Source organism: Ranitomeya imitator, chromosome 3, assembly GCF_032444005.1.
Source record: "Ranitomeya imitator isolate aRanImi1 chromosome 3, aRanImi1.pri, whole genome shotgun sequence".
Taxonomy (NCBI): Eukaryota; Metazoa; Chordata; class Amphibia; order Anura; family Dendrobatidae; genus Ranitomeya; species Ranitomeya imitator.
Window position 1 is genome coordinate 169,484,317 of NC_091284.1, and position 22,336 is coordinate 169,506,652.

A 22,336-nucleotide genomic window follows, 5' to 3' on the forward strand; every position below is an offset into this window, starting at 1 on the left:
CCTTGAGACCCTGTATTGATTATCGCCTCTTGAATAAGATCACGGTCAAATTTCAATACCCTTTGCCTTTGCTTACTGATTTGTTTGCTAGGATTAAGGGGGCTAGTTGGTTTACTAAGATTGACCTTCGAGGGGCATATAATTTTATTCGTATTAAGCAGGGTGACGAATGGAAAACTGCATTTAATACGCCCGAAGGCCATTTTGAATACCTTGTGATGCCATTCGGACTCTCTAATGCCCCATCTGTGTTCCAGTCCTTCATGCATGATATCTTTCGGAGTTATCTTGATAAATTCATGGTTGTATATTTGGATGATATTTTGATTTTTTCCAATGATTGGGAGTCTCATGTGAAACAGGTCAGGATGGTATTTCAGATCCTCCGTAATAATGCTTTATTTGTGAAGGGGTCAAAGTGCCTCTTTGGAGTGCAGAAGGTTTCTTTTTTGGGCTTTATTTTTTTCTCCCTCATCTATAGAAATGGATCCAGTTAAGGTTCAGTCCATTGATGATTGGATTCAGCCCACATCTGTGAAGAGCCTTCAGAAATTCTTGGGCTTTGCTAATTTTTATTGTCGTTTCATTGCCAACTTCTCCAGTGTGGTTAAACCTCTGACCGATTTGACGAAGAAAGGCGCTGATGTGACGAATTGGTCCTCCGCGGCTGTTTCTGCCTTTCAGGAGCTTAAACGCCGATTTACTTCTGCCCCTGTGTTGCGTCAGCCGGATGTTTCTCTTCCATTTCAGGTTGAGGTTGACGCGTCTGAGATTGGGGCAGGGGCCGTTTTGTCTCAGAGGAATTCTGATGGTTCCTTGATGAAACCGTGTGCCTTCTTTTCTCAGAAGTTTTCGCCTGCGGAACGCAATTATGATGTCGGCAATCGGGAGTTGTTGTCTATGAAGTGGGCATTTGAGGAGTGGCGACATTGGCTTGAGTGGGCCAAGCACCGTATTGTGGTCCTGACCGATCATAAGAATCTGATTTACCTCGAGTCTGCCAAACGACTGAATCCTAGACAGGCTCGATGGTCCCTGTTTTTCTCCCGTTTTGATTTTGTGGTCTCGAATCTTCCGGGTTCTAAGAATGTTAAGGCTGATGCCCTCTCTAGGAGTTTTTTTCCTGATTCCCCTGGGGTTCTTGAGCCGGTCGGCATTCTGAAGGAAGGGGTGATTCTTTCTGCCATCTCCCCTGATTTACGACGGGTTCTTCAGGAATTTCAGGCTAATAAACCTGACCGCTGTCCAGTGGGGAAACTGTTTGTTCCTGATAGATGGACTAGTAAAGTGATTTCTCAGGTTCATTGTTCTGTGTTGGCTGGCCATCCTGGGATTTTTGGTACCAGAGATTTGGTTGGTAGGTCCTTTTGGTGGCCTTCTTTGTCGCGGGATGTGCGTTCTTTTGTGCAGCCTTGCTGTTCCCGCGCTAGTGGGTTGCTTTTGCCTTTGCCGGTCCCTGAGAGACCTTGGACGCATATTTTTATGGATTTTATTTCAGACCTTCCGGTTTCCCAGAGGATGTCGGTTATCTGGGTGGTTTGTGACCGGTTTTCTAACATGGTTCATTTGGTACCTTTGCCTAAATTGCCTTCCTCTTCTGATTTGGTTCCGTTGTTTTTTCAGCATGTGGTTCGTTTGCATGGCATTCCGGAGAATATTGTGTCCGATAGAGGTTCCCAGTTTGTTTCTAGGTTTTGGCGGGCCTTTTTTGCTAGGCTGGGCATTGATTTGTCTTTTTCTTCCGCATTTCATCCTCAGACAAATTGCCAAACCGAGCGAACTAATCAGACTTTGGAAACTTATTTGAGATGCTTTGTGTCTGCTGATCAGGATGATTGGGTGGCTTTCTTGCCATTGGCCGAGTTTGCCCTTAATAATCGGGCTAGTTCTGCTACCTTGGTTTCGCCTTTTTTTTTGTAATTTTGGTTTTCATCCTCGTTTTTCTTCAGGGCAGGTTGAGCCTTCTGACTGTCCTGGTGTGGATTCTGTGGTTGACAGGCTGCAGCAAATTTGGGCTCATGTGGTGGACAATTTGGTGTTGTCTCAGGAGGAGGCTCAGCGTTTTGTTAACCGTCGTCGGTGTGTTGGTTCCCGTCTTCGGGTTGGGGATTTGGTCTGGTTGTCTTCCCGTCATGTTCCTATGAAGGTTTCTTCCCCTAAGTTCAAGCCTCGGTTTATTGGTCCTTATAGGATTTCTGAGATTATCAATCCAGTGTCTTTTCGTTTGGCCCTTCCAGCCTCTTTTTCCATCCATAATGTTTTCCATAGATCTTTGTTGCGGAAGTATGTGGTGCCCTTTGTTCCCTCTGTTGATCCTCCGGCCCCGGTGTTGATTGATGGGGAGTTGGAGTATGTGGTTGAGAAGATTTTGGATTCTCGTTTTTCGAGGCGGAAGCTTCAGTATTTGGTCAAATGGAAGGGTTATGGCCAGGAGGATAATTCTTGGGTTGTTGCCTCCGATGTTCATGCTGACGATTTGGTTTGTGCCTTTCATTTGGCTTGTCCTGATCGTCCTGGGGGCTCTGGTGAGGGTTCGGTGACCCCTCCTCAAGGGGGGGGGTACTGTTGTGAATCCTGCTCTTGGGCTCCCTCCGGTGGTTATGAGTGGTAGTGCTGCTGTCTTTGGATCGCAGCATTTATCAGGTGTGTCCACTTATTGCAATTTGGACTGGGCTATTTAGTCTTGCTTGATCCTTTAGTCAGTGCCAGTTGTCCATTGTTTTTGGAGGATTCACATCCATACCTGGTCTCTCCTGTTTTGCTGTTCATTTCAACAAAGATAAGTTCTGGCTTTGTTTTTGCTGTCCACATGCTGTGGACCTTATAGTTCAGTGCATTTTCATGTTTTGTCTTGTCCAGCTTTGTCTGTGAAGGATGTTTTGCAGCCAAGCTGTGTCTCTGGAGATGCAGATATACCCTCCATGTCTTTAGTCAGATGTGGAGATTTGTATTTTCTGTGGTGGATATTTTCTAGTGTTTTAATACTGACCGCATAGTACTCTGTCCTATTCTTTCTTTATAGCTAGAATGGCCTCCCTTGCTAAATCCTGATTTCAGTCTGCGTATGTCATTTCCCTCTCCTCTCACAGTCAATATTTATGGGGGGCTGTCTATCCTTTGGGGATTTTCTCTGAGGCAAGATAGTTTTCCCATTTCTATCTTTAGGAGAAGTTAGTTCTTAGGCTGTGTCGAGGTGTCTAGGAAGTGTTAGGTACATCCCACGGCTACTTCTAGTTGCGGTGCTAAGTTCAGGGTCTGCGGTCAGTACAGGTACCACCTTCTCCAGAGTACGTCTCATGCTGCTCTTAGGCCACCAGATCATAACACTCAGGGCTACCTATGACACAGACATGCTCCGGATGCTAATGATAACCCCTAGCCTACTCTACTTAGGTACGGAATCCTGACCTGTCAGATTCACGTTAGATGGGTACAACGTAAGAGCACATTTCTACAGCAGGAGTAATGAGCAGGGACCTTAAGCTTTCCCCATCAGTGACCATTGACCACTGGAGGTTTCAGCTGATTGACGCCATTGGGTTCAAATAAGACAACCCATCCAAGTGATGAAAAGGTAATTATAGCGGGTAGCACTGCAGCCTTGTAGCACTGGGGTCCTGGGTTAAATCCCTGTGTTTGTGTACGTTTCCTCCCACACTCCAAAGACATACTGATAGGGAATATAGCTTGTGAGCCCCAATGGGTACAGCGATTATAATGTCCATACAGTGCTAATGGCGCTATATAAGCAAAGCATAATAATAATAATAAAAATATTCTTTGGTTCAAGTATAAAAAGGTTGTTAGAAAACAATGAACAATAGAATATTTTACAATGGTTACAAAGCAGATACTCTCATTTCATAATAAATACATATGGCTGACTGCTTGCAGTTTTTGCATGCTTTGAGAATGTTTTTTTTTACTGGGAAACCCATTTTTTGTGTCAATTTAAGCAATGTTGATCACCAGTAGTAAGGGCTCTGGTAAACAGCATGCACTTAAGAAATGCGCTGTCAATCCATGTTTGCTTATGAAACAACACAGCCAATTGCATAAAGTTGCTGCATACATCAAAACCACACTGCAATTGCACCATCTTACCTTACCCTGTGGGTGCCATCATACATCCTAGTGCTGTATGTTTTTCTTGGTTTTTCCATTTTTGAATTTCCGTTTTTTTTCTCCCCTTTTACCCAGAGCGATAACTTTTTTTAATTTTTCCATCAATATGGCCATGTGAGGGCTTGTTTTTTGCAGGACGAGTTGTACTTTTGAAAGACGCCATTGATTTTGCCAAATAGTGTACTGGAGTACAGGAAAAAAATTCAAAGTGCAGTGAAATTGCAAAAAAAAATGCAATTCCACAATTGCTTTTTGTTTTGCTATTTTACGATGTTCACTAAATGCTAAAACTGACCTGCCATTATGATTCTCCAGGTCATTACGATTTTGTGGATACCAAACATATGTAGGGTCTTTTTTATTTAAGTGGTGAAAAAAATCAAAAATTTCTAGAAAAAAAAGTCACCATTTTCCGAGACCCATAGCATCTCAAATTTTCATGTACTGGGGCTGGTTGAAGGCTTAGTATTTGCATGCCGAGCTGAAATTTTTATTGATACCATTTTGGTGCAGATATGATCTTTTCATCGCCAGTTATTGCATTTTAATGCAATGTTGCAGCAACCAAAAAAACGTAATTCTGACGTTTTTACTTTTTCACTCGATATGGCGCTTACCGATCGGATTAATTCTTTTTATACCTTGATAAATCGGGCGATTCTGAACATGGTTATACCAAATACCTGTATTTTTTTTCCTTTATTGTTTTATTCTGAATGGGCAAATGGGGGGGTGAGTTGGATTTTATATATTTATTTTTTAAATACTTTTAAAAACATTTTTTTTTTACTTTTCACTTAAATCAATAGTTTCCATGGGAGACTAGAAGCTGCAATCATCTCTTATGCTACACAGAGCAGGGCAATGATTACTTGCCATGAGAGCCGGCCACTGGGTGGCGCTCATAGGTATCCGGCAATGACAACCACAAAGGTCTGCTGTAGACCCCTAGTTGTCATGCTAACCCATTGACGACCCGCGGTCATGTGATATGGGCACCAATGGGCGGGATTAGTAACTCGCTTCTGGCACGAGAATGTTAAATGCCGCTGTCAGAGATTGACAGCGGCATTTAACATGTTAACAGCTGCAGGTGTATTGCGATTCCACCCGCGGCTGTTAGGGGCACATATCAGCTGTTCAAATCAGCTGACATGTGCCGGAAAAGTTACAGGCTCATCGCCGGAGCCGTAACAAACAGGGAGAGCCCACCATAGATGTATCTATACCTCCAAAGAAAAGCAGATAGCACTCACCGGTCTTTTGTAGAAATTCCGCTCTTTATTTGTAGTAAAAAAGCATGTTGGCCGGAGGAGTGAGGACGGGAGTGGGCAATAGCTAGATGACGGCCGTTTCTATACATCTAAGGGCAGTCCCACACGTCCAGATAATTCCGGTACCGGAAAAATCGGTACCGGAATTATCCGTATCCGTGTGCCCGTGCATTTCTGTGGCACATCAGTGTGGTACACGTGCGGCACACGTGTGCCGCCTATGTGCCCACTGGGTACCACACGCACCGTGCAGGAGACAGCGCTAAAGTTTAGCGCTGTCCCCTGCATCTGGTGCTGAAGCCACCATTCATATCTTCCCTGCAGCAGCGTTTGCTGTAGAGTAGATATGAATATTCCCTTTTTTTTTGTTTCTCGTGTTTAAAATAAATATCCATGTCCCCACCCCCTGTGCGCCCGCCCGCTGTTCTTAAAATACTCACCCGGCTCCCTCGCTGGCTGGCCCTGCTTCCTGTCCTGGCCGCATCTTCTACTGTATGAGCGGTCACGCGGGGCCGCTCATTTACAGTAATGAATATGCGGCTCCACCCCTATTGGAGGTGGAGCCGCATATTCATGACTATAATCGGCGGCCCCACGTGACCGCTCATACAGTAGAAGATGCGGCCAGGACAGGAAGCAGCGCCAGCCAGCGAGGGAGCCGGGTGAGTATTTTAAGAACAGCGGGCGGGCGCACAGGGGGTGGGGACATGGATATTTATTTTAAACACGAGAAACAAAAAAAAAGGGAATATTCATATCTTCTCCACAGCAAACGCTGCTGCAGGGAAGATATGAATGGGGCTTCAGCACCAGTGGGGGGGACAGCGCTTACTGTAGCGCTGTCTCCTGCATGGCACACGGACTGCACACGGACAACGTCTATGTGCGGTACGTGTTTTACACGGACCCATTGACTTTAATGGGTCCATGTAAGCCGTGCGCTCCCACGAACACTGACATGTCTCCATCTTTAGCACACGGAGACATGGTCCGCAAAAAATCAATGACATCTGCACAGATGCATTGATTTCAATGTGTCTACGTGTATCAGTGGCTCCGGTACGTGAGGAAACTGTCACCTCACGTACCGGAGCCACTGATGTGTGAAACCGGCCTAAGGTAGGAAAGAGGTTAAAGGGAATCTATCATAGGATCAACCCACCTAAGCCATCTATGTGGACATGAAGGTCATAGAAATATGAATACAGTTATACCTTGATATCTGCGATCTGATATCTTATTTGAGAAAAGTCCCCATTTTGCCATATGTAAATGAGGCATTAAGATCTATGAGGCGGACACTGATCTCACTGAGAATCTGCCTCCGGAGCTTATTTAAAATGAAAGTGGGCTTTCCCAGTGTAAGACATGTAAATCAGGGTAGCAGACTGTCATAGCAACCCACCAATGCCCCGCGATCGCATCATGTAAGCGCCAATGGGTGCATAGAATGGCATGCACCAATGCCGGAGTGCTGATAACGCTCATGTCAGAGTTTGACAGTGGTATTTAACAGGTTAACAGTTGCAATCGGAGCTCTGCTCGTGGCTGTTAAGACATGTCCTGGCTGTAACACACAGCCATTACCTGCCAGGTACGGGGCAAGCTCATCCCAACAAACAGATGCAACACAAATGTAAAATGGATGATATATCAGAGACAATCAGTCTAGTTTTAATGGATGTCAAAACAGAAATGGATATGTGAATGTAGCCGTAATAGAGCTTACTGTGAATCTGCAGGGACGTGGTTGGCCGTTGTCTCCCTCTAAGCATTATGCACTTTTTATAAAGTGTGTTAGTACATGCTGAAACTAGCATTGTGTGACGGCTCTGTGCAGGATAAGCAGCATGCTGTCACTTACCAATATATTTAAAGGCTTTTTCCATCTTTACTAGATGGATTAAAGATTGTTCAACCACGGCAGACATCCACTCATTGACTCTACTGTCGTCATAGTCTACTCCGCCAAGGATCACGTCGACACACTGCATCACAGAAACAAACACATATTAGTTTTAACATATACGGTATGTATGAAGACTAAACAGTTTTAGCATTCATGTATGCAGATACTGCGGCATTTTTTAACCAGTTCAACACCCGGCCATTTACACCCTCCACCACTTATGACCAAGCTCATTTGTTTTTCTTCATGTTGTCTTAAGAGCACTAATATTTTTCCTACCTCAGTTATTAAAATATGTTTGTGTTCATCTTTTGTGATGCAAGAGGCTTAATTTTTATGCAATTTTTATATTCAGATTTTTTTTTTTACAATATTAGGGGAAAAACAAAATTTAGAGCAAAATGAAAATTGTCTGTTTTTCACATTTTGTTCTATTTTTCTGCAAACACATAGGACAATTATAGTCCATATTAAATTGTGTTCCCCTTTCCATAAGAATTATTTTAAAATCTTTGACATATTTTTATTTTTTTTTTATCAATAGGGGTGGGTATAAAATCAGTGATTTGGAGGGGCTTTATATTTTTCATCTTTGATTTATTTTCTTTCTTCAGTCTTTCAGTTATTTCATACTTTGTGCTCCTCATAAAAGACTTATGGGGGGGGGAAATTTTCAACATTTAAAGGGAACCTGTCATGTAAAATAACGCTATTAACCTGCAGATATGGGGTTCATTTGCCGGTTAATAGTGTTCTGACACCGAGCTGCACCCGCACTGAGAGCCCCACTGCTGGGAGGAAATTAACTTTATTCCCACAGGCAGCCTCGCTCTTTCAGTCACGGGGTGGCGTTGGCAAGGTTTCAATCTCCACTCTGTGACTAAAGAGTGGCGGCTGCAAGAGCGCTCCTGGCGCTGACTGACAGCTCGCTCATTATTAGAGCCGGCTGTGCCAAGGGCTCGGCTACAACTGCTGCTCTCTATACACAGAGTGGTGACTGAAGCTGTGCCGGCACCGCCAAGTGTCTGAATAGCGAACACTGCCGGGATGAATAAAGTAAATTTCCTCCTGGCAACGGGGCTCTCAGTGCCACACGTCATTAGAACACTATTAACCCCATATCTACAGGATAATAGCACTATTATTATATTTTTTTCTCCCTGTAACTGGAACTGAGATTAGTCCCAATTACAATACAAACCAAGCCTGAAAATTCAACCTTGTGTGCAGCTGCTGACTGTTGACCATCTGCAGATAAAAATACTATTGATTAATAAGTTCAATACCATGCTCAGCTAAAGTTAGTTATGTTCACATTGGTGGTTTGGTTTTACAATTTTGCTTTTTTTTTTTTAAATTGCTTTGTTACAATAAGAAAACCCAGTCTGGAGCCCTATTCTTCTTGTCAAAAATGGCAGAACCCTGGAATCAGTCATAGATACTATTATTTGTATCTAAATGAGTAAATGTCCATCCATACTGGTATGAAGATGATGTATTTGTAATAAGTCAGCATTGAAAATCTTTCAAAGGAATCATTTTCCAGTGCTCGGTCTTTTCAGCTGCCATGAATCGCTTACAGAAAATGAATAGAGACATTGTTCTGATGATGGATTATGTCACTGTCTATCAGATACACATGGCAACACTACAGCGTGTCCTTAACCCCTTCCCCTTCAAGTATTCTGGGCCCAAAGCAAATGATATAATTTTGCTTTGTTTTTATTTAACAGGTTATAACGTTGTAAAAAAAAATGATGTTTATTTTTTTTTCAGGACAAACAGGGGCTTTCTGTTGGTATTTTTTGTACATTTTTGAATACAGCAATAAACGTGCTGAAGACACTCTTTTCTACAATTTCACATGTGACAATTTTAAAATAAAGTTTTTACTTTGGCATGCCTCTGGATTTATAGTACAGTATATGATCCAAAATACATTGATGTGTTCTAAAGTTAAAGTGTCAATATCATTTCATGAAAGAAAATACGGCAAAAAGACTGCACTGGTTGTTCGTGATGGATCAGATGGCAGCTAAGACTAGGCTTTTTTGGTGCCATGTGACGTATTTTCACTATTTTTGTTCTCCTTGGGAGGGTTGTGTGGGTGTGGATAGCGTCACCCAACGTCTGCCATCACCTCCCATAATGCATTTACTCGTGAGCGCACATCTGCCCTGTGAGTGCAGGCATTCCCATGGTAATACAGCTACACTAGTCACGCTGTACAGTAAAACAACACTATAACTGTCTTCCCATCTTGCTTTACATCTCTCTATACAGAGAGCACTGTACTTTGCACAGAGGACATCATCTCTCATTGCCTATTTCCATGCTGACATGCAGCTATTTCAGCACATACAGGGATCTGGCATCTGATGCTGATCATCAGGGTCGGAGAAAAGGCTGCTTCAGTCTCCAAGCTTTTACCACTGTGTTACATGCCCTTGAAAAAGGCTATCACGCCAAAACGCGCGTTGGGGTGGGTACACGCTGTGAGTGATCGCTCTTCCCTGCCTGCTCAGGTAATTATGCATATTAGAATATTAGCCATATCATGGTATTTATAGATGCATGATTTTTTGCCGTATATTTTGCTCTGCATGGCTGGTTGTAACATTACATTTTGTTCTAACTGTTACTAAGATTCTGGCTGAGTCTCATTTTGGGACCGTGATATTTATATATTGGTTTCTTTACATTTACCCTCATGTGTGTACCCCTGCCGTTTCCTCGTGCACATTGTGGCCTGAGTCCATTTCCCCCTGGCTTTGTTAAATGTCCTTTTATATGTAAATAAAGTTTTTTTGTAATTTTCCAAAAAACGTGATGTTGGGTGTTTTTGATCGTAATTTTTCATGCGTGTTTTACATGCAGGTGGTGTAGCTGCACACAGGGTGATGAGAGGGGTTCACATAGTTAGGTAGGAAGATTGTTCAACCGAATGGGGGCAGGGATTATTGCCAATAGAGAAGGGATTAATTAACTGGCCAGAGTCTTCCATGTAGGTAAGTGAACTTGGAGATCAGCACTGGATTACATGTAGGATGTGATTTGTGCAGTACTAATTGTATGCTTTGTGCTGTGTGTATCCTGTATTTGCATTCACTCTACTTCTGTGCTGTGCTCTAATGACATATGACAGGTGTCCGTGTGATGTATGCTATTGTGAAGTATATGTTGCGCTTGTGTGACATGTGTGCCGTGCTTTTGTGATGTATGTTTTGTGTGCCGTGCTTGTGTGACGTCTGTGCCGTGCTTTTGTGATGTATATTTGTGTGCCGGGCTTGTGTGATGTCTGTGCCATGCTTTTGTGATATATATTTGTGTGCCGTGCTTGTGTAACATCTGTGCCATGCTTGTGTGACGTCTGTGCCGTGCTTTTGTGATGTATGTTTGTGTGCCATGCTTGTGTGACATCTGTGCCATGCTTTTGTAATGTATGTTTGTGTGTCGGGCTTGTGTGACGTCTGTGCCATGCTTTTGTGATGTATATTTGTGTGCCGTGCTTGTGTAACATCTGTGCCATGCTTGTGTGACATCTGTGCCATGCTTTTGTAATGTATGTTTGTGTGTCGGGCTTGTGTGACGTCTGTGCCATGCTTTTGTGATGTATATTTGTGTGCCGTGCTTGTGTAACATCTGTGCCATGCTTGTGTGACGTCTGTGCCATGCTTTTGTAATGTATGTTTGTTTGTCAGGCTTGTGTGACATCTGTGCCATGCTTTAGTGATGTATGTTTGTGTGCCGTGCTTGTGTAACATCTGTGCCATGCTTGTGTGACGTCTGTGCCGTGCTTTTGTGATGTATGTTTGTGTGCCATGCTTGTGTGACGTCTGTGCCGTGCTTTTGTGATGTATGTTTGTGTGCCATGCTTGTGTGACGTCTGTGCCATGCTTTTGTGATGTATGTTTGTGTGCCGTGCTTGTGTGACGTCTGTGCCGTGCTTTTGTAATGTATGTTTGTGTGCCGTGCTTGTGTGATGTCTGTGCCATGCTTTTGTGATGTATATTTGTGTGCCGTGCTTGTGTAACATCTGTGCCATGCTTGTGTGACGTCTGTGCCATGCTTTTGTAATGTATGTTTATCAGGCTTGTGTGACATCTGTGCCATGCTTTTGTGATGTATGTTTGTGTGCCGTGCTTGTGTAACATCTGTGCCGGGCTTGTGTAACATCTGCATCATGCTTTTGTGATGTATGTTTGTGTGCCGGGCTTGTGCGACGTCTGTGCCATGCTTTTGTGATGTATGTTTGTGTGCCGGGCTTGTGTGATGTATACATGTGAAAAGTATACTTATGTGATGTATGCTTGTGTGCCGTGTCTGTGATGTATGCTTGTGTGATGTATGCTTGTGTGCCGTATGCTTGTGTGATGTAATGTATGCTTATGTGAAGTATATGTCACACTTGTGTGACATGGGTGCCGTGCTTTCGTGATGTCTGGGCCGTGCCTTTGTGATGTATGCTCATGTGCTGTGCTTGTGTGACTTCTATGTTGTGCTTTTGTGATGTATGCTCGTGTGCTGTGCTTGTGTGATGTATGCTTGTGTGCCGTGCTTCTGTGATGTAAGCTCGTGTGATGTATTCTTGTGTATTGTGCTTTTGTGATATGCATGTGTGATGTATGCTTGTGTGCTGTAAGCTTGTGTGATGTATGTTTGTGTACTGTGCTTGTGTGATGTATGCTTGTGTGCCTTGCGTGTGTGATGCATGCATGTGTGCCATGCTTGTGGGCTGTAAGCTTGTGTATCGTGCTTGTGTGGTATATATTCGCGTGTGTGACATATATTTGTGATGTATGCTTGTGTGCTGTAAGCTTGTGTGATGTATGCTTGTGTGCCATGTGTGTGTGATGTATGCCTCTGCTGTGCCAAAAGCTGACAAAAGACTTCCACCACCACAATGTCTTTGCTGAGGTTTTGTAGTTTTTTATCGTAAAAAACATCTCCAGAATGACCCCACCTTGGAAAGAGAACCCCACATGGTAGTAGCTTATAGGTATAGATTTATTATTTTCTCCTTTAGATTTTATTCTGTTTTTTTACTAAAATGTTACATAAATTTAAAAAAAAATATGTGTACGTAGAAATTTGAAATTTCTAGAAATCTTACGAGGGACAAGCTATTTGTGAACGATCAAAATGAACTCATAGGACATTGTCCTATTCTTCCAGCAAATTTTTTTTTTTTTTAAACTGGATATTTTAGATGACCTAGAAAAAAAAGTCCTCATTTTGACTCTGTTTTTAAAACTTTACTGACAAAATGTGATGTCAGATAATAAAAATCCTCTTAAAATGAATGTCTAATAAAATAATACTCAAAGGGCAGCATGGTGGCTCAGTGGTAGCACTGCAGCCTTGCAGCGCTGGAAACTCTGCAAGGAGTTTGTATGTTGTGTGTTTGCGTGGGTTTCCTCTGGGTTCTCCGGTTTCCTCCCACATTACAAAGACATACTGATAATAGGGAATTTAGATTGTGAGCCCCATCGAGGACAGTAATGATAAAGTGTGCAAACTGTAAAGTGCTGCGGAACATGTTAGCGCTATATAAAGATTATTAAAAGGAGAAAAGTTATTCACTTCGCCACTCCAAGGTTTCCCTGGTTTTTAACCATGTTTTACTAATAGAAGAATTAGTATTGGATATAATCTCAAGTGCTGGATTAAACATTTATTTATGTAGAAAAGTATATCTTCAGGATTTGAGCACAACCGCTGACTTCACTGCTGCAGCTTGTCAGCAAACAAAGGAACAGCAGAAGAGAGGCGTCACTGAAGTGTTTTTTACTTAGAGCAAGTCCATAGGCGTAGAAACGTATACCTGGGAAACCACTCTAAGGCCGGGGTCACACTCAGCGTAAGGAAATAAGGTCCGTTTTTTACAGGCGTAATACGCAGAAATTATTCCAAAACAGTGTTCCGTATGTCATCCATCAGCAGGGTGTGGCTGCGTATTTTACGCATGTCATCCTCCGTATGTAACCCATATGGCATCCGTACTGTGTTTTTTTCTTGCAACCTTGCAAAATGGACATATAATGGATCCGTGGGCTCAAATATTCCTGAAAACATATATACAGTCTATATACAGTAAAGAGCAAAAGTTTGGACACACCTTCTCATTTAAAGATTTTTCTGTATTTTCATGACTACGAAAATTGTACATTCACACTGAAGGCATCAAAACTATGAATTAACACATGTGGAATTATATACTTAACAAAAAAGTGTGAAACAACTGAAATTATGTCTTATATTCTAGGTTCTTCAAAGTAGCTGCCTTTTGCTTTGATGACTGCTTTGCACACTCTTGGCATTCTCTTGATGAGCTTCAAGAGGTAGTCACCGGGAATGGTTTTCACTTCACAGGTGTGCCCTGTCAGGTTTAATAAGTGGGATTTCTTGCCTTATAAATGGGGTTGGGACCATCAGTTGTTATGAGCAGAAGTCTGGTGGATACACAGCTGATAGTGCTACTGAACAGACTGTTAGAATTTGTATTATGGCAAGAAAAAAGCAGCTAAGTAAAGAAAAACGAGTGGCCATCATTACTTTAAGAAATGAAGGTCAGTCAGTCCGAAAAATTGGGAAAACTTTGAAAGTGTCCCCAAGTGCAGTGGCAAAAACCATCAAGCGCTACATAGAAACTGGCTCACCTGAGGGCTGCCCCAGGAAAGGAATACCAAGAGTCACCTCTGCTTCTGAGGATAAGTTTATCCAAGTCACCTTCCTCAGAAATCGCAGGTTAACAGCAGCTCAGATTAGAGACCAGGTCAATGCCACACAGAGTTCTAGCAGCAGACACATCTCTACAACAACTGTTAAGAGGAGACTTTGTGCATCAGGCCTTCATGGTAAAATAGCTGCTAGGAAACCATTGCTAAGGACAGGCAACAAGCAGAAAAGACCTGTTTGGGCTAAAGAACACAAGGAATGGACATTAGACCAGTGGAAATCTGTGCTTTGGTCTGATTAGTCCAAATTTGAGATCTTTGGTTCCAACCACCGTGTCTTTGTGTGACGCAGAAAAGCTGAACAGATGGACTCTACATGCCTGGTTCCCACCGTGAAGCATGGAGGAGGAGGTGTGATAAGTGGGGGTGGTTTGCTGGTGACACTGTTGGGGATTTATTCAAAATTGAAGGCATACTGAACCAGCATAGCTACCACAGCATCTTGCAGCGGCATGCTATTCCATCCGGTTTGTGTTTAGTTGGACCATCATTTATTTTTCAACAGGACAATGACCCCAAACACACCTCCAGGCTGTGTAAGAGCTATTTGACCAAGATGGAGAGAGAAGGGGTGCTACGCCAGATGACCTGGACACACCTTCTCATTTAAAGATTTTTCTGTATTTTCATGACTATGAAAATTGTACATTCACACTAAAGGCATCAAAACTATAAATTAACACATGTGGAATTTTATGCTTAAAGGGAACCTGTCACCCCGTTTTTTCAGATTGAGATATAAATACTGTTAAATAGGGCCTGCGCTGTGCGTTACAATAGTGTATGTAGTGTACCCTGATTCCCCACCTATGCTGCGAAATACATTACCAAAGTCGCCGTTTTCGCCTGTCAATCAGGCTGGTCTGGTCAGGTGGGCGTGGTGACATCGCTCTTTTCTTCCCCAGCTTTCCGTTGGTGGCATAGTGGTGTGCGCATGTCGCAGTGACAAATCCACTGCGCGCACGTGAAGAAGTAGCGCGCGATCTGCGCTATTACCCCCTGTCATCGGTGGGGGCGGCCATCTTCCTGGGGCCGCGCGTGCGCAGATGGAGTGCTCTGCTGCACGGGGCTTCAGGAAAATGGCCGCGGGATGCCGCGCGTGCGCAGAAGAGATCGCGGCGGCAATTTTCCCAAAGCCGAGATGCAAACTTGGCTTTGGGAAAATGGCCGCCGCGATCTCTTCTGCGCACGCGCGGCATCCCGCGGCCATTTTCCTGAAGCCCCGTGCAGCAGAGCACTCCATCTGCGCATGCGCGGCCCCAGGAAGATGGCCGCCCCCACCGATGACAGGGGGTAATAGCGCAGATCGCGCGCTGCTTCTTCACGTGCGCGCAGTGGATTCGTCACTGCAAAATGCGCACACCACTACGCCACCAACGGAAAGCTGGGGAAGAAAATAGCGATGTCACCACGCCCACCTGACCAGACCAGCCTGATTGACAGGCGAAAACGGCGACTTTGGTAATGTATTTTGCAGCATAGGTGGGGAATCGGGGTACACTACATACACTATTGTAACGCACAGCGCAGGCCCTATTTAACAGTATTTATATCTCAATCTGAAAAAACGGGGGTGACAGGTTCCCTTTAACAAAAAAGTGTAAAACAACTGAAATTATGTCTTATATTCTAGGTTCTTCAAAGTAGCCACCTTTTGCTTTGATGACTGCTTTGCACACTCTTGGCATTCTCTTGATGAGCTTCAAGAAATAGCCTAAGGTGTGTGAGCCCTATGAGTGATAGACATATTTTTATTAGTATTCTTAGCCCATGTATTCGATGAGTGGTGGCAGCGTGTGCGAGCGGGTGTGTGGCCTGGGTCGGTGAGTGATTTATGCTCCCATTACAGCATAGGAGAGAGGTTGAATGCTGGAACTGAGAGTGGGGAGATAGATTAACCCTTGCAGGCACAACCCCAAGTCATGTGTGAGAGTGGACACGTGACAAATAAGTGACACCACGGGGAAGGGATCCATGACACTCGCTAAACATCGGCACGGTGACGCGCTCCACTGTGCAGGCGTCCGTGGTCGGCTTTCATAGCAAGTAAGCATTTCTGATACACGCAGGCGATCTGATCATCGCAGAGGCGATCAAAGTACTGCAGCTTCTAGCCTCCCATGAAGACTATTGAAGCATGCAAAAAGTAAAAAAAAATGTTTTTGAAAATATTAAAAAATAAAAAAAATTAAAAGTTCACCCCTTTCGCCCCATTCAAAATAAAACAATAAAAGAAAATCAAATATTCACATATTTGGAATCGCTGGGTTCACAATTGCCCGATCTATCAATATAAAAAAATAATTAATCCGCTAGCTAAACAGCATAACAAGAAAAAAAATCAAAACGCCAGAGTTACGTTTTTTTGGTTGCCACTGCATTGCAATAAAATGCAATAACGGGCGACCAAAAGATCGTATCTACACCAAAATGGTATGGATAAAAATGTCAGCTCGGCACACAAAAAATAAACCCACACCCAACCCGAGATCCCGAAAATTGGAGACGCAACAGATCTCGGAAAATGGCGCCTTTTTGGAATTTTTTTTCACCAATTAAAAAAGAACCTAGACATGTTTGGTGTCTATGAACTCGTAATGACCTGGAGAATCATATTGTCCGGTCAGTTTTAGCTTTTAGTGAACATGGTAAAACAAAACTGTGGAATTGCATTTTATTTAGCAATTTCACCACACTTGGAATTTTTTCTCGTTTTCCAGTACACTATATGTTAAAACCAATAGTGTTATTTAAAAGTACAACTTGTTCCGCAAAAAACAAGCCCTCACATGGCCATTTTGACCAAAAAAATAAAAAAAGTTATGGCTCTGGGAAGAAGGGGAGCAAAAAACAGAAATTAAAAAACTGAAATACCCCTGGGGTTAAAATGCTGATTATTTTTATGTGTATTACTAATTTATGAAAGAAAAAAAAGATCAAAAAAGCTGATCAGTGGGAGTGCCACGTGTCAGCCCACCACGATCTAATATTGAATATCATCAATATCATAAGATGGGACAATTCCTTTAAGTAGAAATCAGTTTAAATGGCAGGCAAAAAAAATCCCCGGTTGCACCAAAGTTATTTGATTTTTCAAAGCTTTTTATGCCAGAACACTGGCGTAAAAGCTATGATTGTATATTTATTATTCAGTGATCTTTTCTATGTGTAGAAATTATTTTATTTTGCCATTTTACTCAAACAGTTCGACCCTATTGATTTTCTTTATTTATGCAGATTTAGGAGCTAAAAGGAATATGACGTTTTGCAGATAAATTAGAGATATTAGGATCTGCCACCCATCTCACACTTGACTCCATTGATTTAGCTTTGACATCCAAGTTATAAGTAATTTTCAAGTAAAGCATTTATAAAGTCTACAGTATGATCACCTACAAAGCATGCAAAGCAGATTTACCTCTTTGACAATACTGCTTGCTTCATCTCCGTCGAATGGGTTCTGTAACAATAAAATGTGGAGTGTTTATTTGGGGAATGGAAAAGTTATCTGACATGTCTAACGAGTTTATCATATCAGTACGGTAGTTCGGTAAAGTTTGACATAACGAATTGTGCTGCATGCAGACCTATGTTTTCCATCAAATTGAGGGAAACCAGGGGGTAACACTAAAGTCCCCAAATCAAGACCAAAGAACAAAGACATGAACTCAGGGATCACATATTTTATTTGGTACAAAAGAAAACTGAAAGAACATATAAAAACATTTTAAAAGTCATAAAATGACATAGAAGGTATACAAAGTTACTCACAATAGAGCCACAGCCCTCAAACAAGAGACAAAAACGGGAATTATGTGTGCACAAAATTGTTAAAAATACAATCTATATACATAATTGTCTAAGGTGTACTTCCGTCTGTCTGTCTGTCCTTCTGTCACGGATATTCATTGGTCCTGGCCTCTGTCTATCATGGAAATCCAAGTCGCTGATTGGTCGCCGCAAAACAGCCACGACCAATCCGCGACGGGCAAGAAAATGACCGCTCCATACTCCCCGCAGTCAGTGGCCGGCGCCCGCTCCCCGCAGTCACTGTCCCCGGCGCTCCGCTCCCCGTAGTCTGTGTCCCCGCTGCTCCGCTCCCCGCACTGTGTCCCTGGCGCTCCGCTCCCCGCACTGTGTCCCCGGCGCTCCACTCCCCACACTGTGTCCCCGGCGCTCCACTCCCCGCACGCTCCATACTCCCCTCCGGTCACCGCTAACACAGGGTTAATGCCGGCGGTAACGCCGCTATTAACCCTGTGTCCCCCCAACCTTTTACTATTGATGCTGCCTATGCGGCATCAATAGTAAAAATATGTCATGTAAGGCCGGCGTCACACTTGCGAGTTTTACGGACGTAAGAGCGCAGAAACTACGTCCGTAAAACTCGCAAAAAATACGGCACAATTATTCTCTATGCCCCTGCTCCTATCTGCCGTATTAAACTGATCAGTATTATACGGTCTTCTACGGCCGTAGAAAATCGCAGCATGCTGCGTTTGTCACCGTATTGCGCAAATAAAACGTCAATGAAAGTCTATGGAAGCCCCAAAAATACGGATTACACAGGGACCAGCAGTGTGACTTGTGAGGAATACGCAGCGCTGTTAGAGAGAAAAGCCGGTAATTCAGTGCGGTGTACAGTAAAATCACACTGACAGCTTACAGTAGAATAGGTAGAATAAATGTGTACACATAGAATATGTATATATATATATATATATATATACATATATGTGTCATTGAGACACATATATGTATATATATTAATATTTCATCCAGCGCGATATAGCAGAAAGTCGGTAATTCAATTACCGGCTTTTGCTTTCTCCTTCCTAAAACCCGACATGATATGAGACCTGGTTTACATACAGTAAACCATCTCATATCACCATTTTTTTTTGCATATTCCACACTACTAATGTCAGTAGTGTGTCTATGCAAAATTTGGCCGTTCTAGCTAGTAAATTAAGGGGTTAAATGGCGGAAAAAATTGGCGTCGGCTGCCGCACAATTTTCTCCGCCAGAGTGGTAAAGCCAGTGACTGAGGGCAGATATTAATAGCCTGGAGAGGGTCCATGGTTATTCGCCCCCCCTGGCTAAAAACATCTGCCCCCAGCCACCCCAGAAAAGGCACATCTGGAAGATGCGCCTATTCTGGCACTTGGCCACTCTCTTCCCATTCCCGTGTAGCGGTGGGATATGGGGTAATGAAGGGTTAATGCCACCTTGCTATTGTAAGGTGACATTAAGCCAAATTAATAATGGAGAGGCGTCAATTATGACACCTATCCATTATTAATCCAATACTAGTAAAGGGTTAAAAAAAAACACACACACATTATTAAAAATTAATTTAATGAAAAAAACACAAAGGTTGTTGTATTAATTTATTCTACTCTCAATCCACTCACTGAAGACCCTCGATCTGTAAATCAAAAAAAAATAATAAACCAAGAATATACAGTTAGGGCCAGAAATATTTGGACAGTGACACAATTTTCGCGAGTTGGGCTCTGCATGCCACTACATTGGATTTGAAATGAAACCTCTACAACAGAATTCAAGTGCAGATTGTAACGTTTAATTTGAAGGGTTGAACAAAAATATCTGATAGAAAATGTAGGAATTGTACACATTTCTTTACAAACACTCCACATTTTAGGAGGTCAAAAGTAATTGGACAAATAAACATAACCCAAACAAAATATTTTTATTTTCAATATTTTGTTGTAAATCCTTTGGAGGCAATCACTGCCTTAAGTCTGGAACCCATGGACATCACCAAACGCTGGGTTTCCTCCTTCTTAATGCTTTGCCAGGCCTTTACAGCCGCAGCCTTCAGGTCTTGCTTGTTTGTGGGTCTTTCCGTCTTAAGTCTGGATTTGAGCAAGTGAAATGCATGCTCAATTGGGTTTAGATCTGGAGATTGACTTGGCCATTGCAGAATGTGCCACTTTTTGGCACTCATGAACTCCTGGGTAGCTTTGGCTGTATGCTTGGGGTCATTGTCCATCTGTACTATGGAGCGCCGTCCAATCAACTTTGCAGCATTTGGCTGAATCTGGGCTGAAAGTATATCCCCGTACACTTCAGAATTCATCCGGCTACTCTTGTCTGCTCTTATGTTATCAATAAACACAAGTGACCCAGTGCCATTGAAAGCCATGCATGCCCATGCCATCACGTTGCCTCCACCATGTTTTACAGAGGATGTGGTGTGCCTTGGATCATGTGCCGTTCCCTTTCTTCTCCAAACTTTTTTCTTCCCATCATTCTGGTACAGGTTGATCTTTGTCTCATCTGTCCATAGAATACTTTTCCAGAACTGAGCTGGCTTCTTGAGGTGTTTTTCTGCAAATTTAACTCTGGCCTGTCTATTTTTGGTATTGATGAATGGTTTGCATCTAGATGTGAACCCTTTGTATTTACTGTCATGGAGTCTTCTCTTTACTGTTGACTTAGAGACAGATACACCTACTTCACTGAGAGTGTTCTGGACTTCAGTTGATGTTGTGAACGGGTTCTTCACCAAATTAAGTATGCGGCGATCATCCACCACTGTTGTCATCCGTGGACGCCCAGGCCTTTTTGAGTTCCCAAGCTCACCAGTCAATTCCTTTTTTCTCAGAATGTACCCAACTGTTGATTTTGCTACTCCAAGCATGTCTGCTATCTCTCTGATGGATTTTTTCTTTTTTTTCAGCCTCAGGATGTTCTGCTTCACCTCAATTGAGAGTTCCTTTGACCGCATGTTGTCTGCTCACAGCAACAGCTTCCAAATGCAAAACCACACACCTGGAATCCACCCCTGACCTTTTAACTACTTCATTGATTACAGGTTAACGAGGGAGACGCCTTCAGAGTTAATTGCAGCCCTTAGAGTCCATTGTCCAATTACTTTTGGTCCCTTGAAAAAGAGGACGCTATGCATTACAGAGCTATGATTCCTAAACCCTTTCTCCGATTTGGATGTGGAAACTATCATATTGCAGCTGGGAGTGTGCACTTTCAGCCCATATTATATATATAATTGTATTTCTGAACATGTTTTTGTAAACAGCTAAAATAACAAAACTTGTGTCACTGTCCAAATATTTCTGGCCCTAACTGTACATACCTTACGAGGATCTGTAAGGTCCAACGATGTAAAATTCATGGGCATGAATAAGATCCTGTGTGATCGAAACGCGTAGCCTATATTCATGTAACCACCTGCGCCCTGTTTACTCTGTAAGGATGTCCATTTTAATGAAGTTGGACTAATAAAGAATTTTGCCATTTTATTGGAGCTGGAGCTTCCACGTTTTCGTATACTGCATATTCTAGAATACCCGATGCGTTAGAATCGGGCCACCATCTAGTGATATTAATAAAAATCTATATGCTCGGCACACCAAAACAGGACCTGATAAAAAAAATCTGATGAGGTTATAGATAAAGTGGGGATACGAGACAATCAGGGGGACACAGAAAACATGTCAAAATGAAGTGAGTGTGCAAAAAAAGATTGCAACCCAATAAAACTGTCTCTATCAAAGAATTGTTGACACATGTCATAATAGAGAGTACAATGATGATCAAACATAATGGAGATGACAAACCAAATCACGGTAATATATAAATCACTATGAACACACACTAAAATAGTGTAGTGCAGACAAATGAATGGGGATGCATGACTGGTAGACAAAGTGCATAAAGGGAAAACTAGAGAAAAGACATGGCCTTGCCTAAATGGAGAGTCACATGAGGAGGGCTGAAAAGCGTGCCCGACGCGTGTCGCCACACTGGGTGGCTTCGTAAGGGGCCGGTGGTCACACATTCTGATTTCATGTCAGATATTGAGAAAAACATGCATATGTGTCTCTTTATATAGGGTATTTAAACTTCTGGTTTCAGCTGTATATACACACTGTATATACACATGTTTATACCCCCACACACTGCACACACATTGCACATATACATGTATACACACACTGTACTTACACATGTTTATACCCACACTGCACATACACGTGCATATACATACGCAAATTGTCTCTTCAGAGAGGAAGAGGACTAGAACTGTAGTGCCACCTATTGGAAGTAGCAATCCTAAAAGTCTATATCGACCCTTTAACGAGCCTTGTCACATGACTTAGGATAAAAGCCAAACCAGAATCTCAATTTGCAGACACTGTGTTTTGGGGTACTGCCCCTCGTCAGTGCAAAGTGTAGATCTGGTTCGGCTGAGTGAAAGGCGTCTGACCGAAATCCAAAAAGTATATATACACACACTGCACATA

The 22,336-nt window shown here is 42.7% G+C and overlaps 1 protein-coding gene across 1 annotated transcript in view; it reads right to left on the minus strand.

Moving 5' to 3' along the window:
• Window positions 1–22,336, minus strand: part of DYNLT3 (dynein light chain Tctex-type 3) — a 74,071-nt gene that overhangs the window by 43,121 nt on the left and 8,614 nt on the right. The window contains exons 2-3 of the mRNA XM_069761601.1: window positions 17,464–17,505; window positions 7,264–7,387 (exon numbers count right to left, since the gene is read on the minus strand). Of these exons, the coding sequence (XP_069617702.1) occupies window positions 7,264–7,387; window positions 17,464–17,505 (166 nt within the window). The remainder of the gene's footprint in view (window positions 1–7,263; window positions 7,388–17,463; window positions 17,506–22,336) is intronic.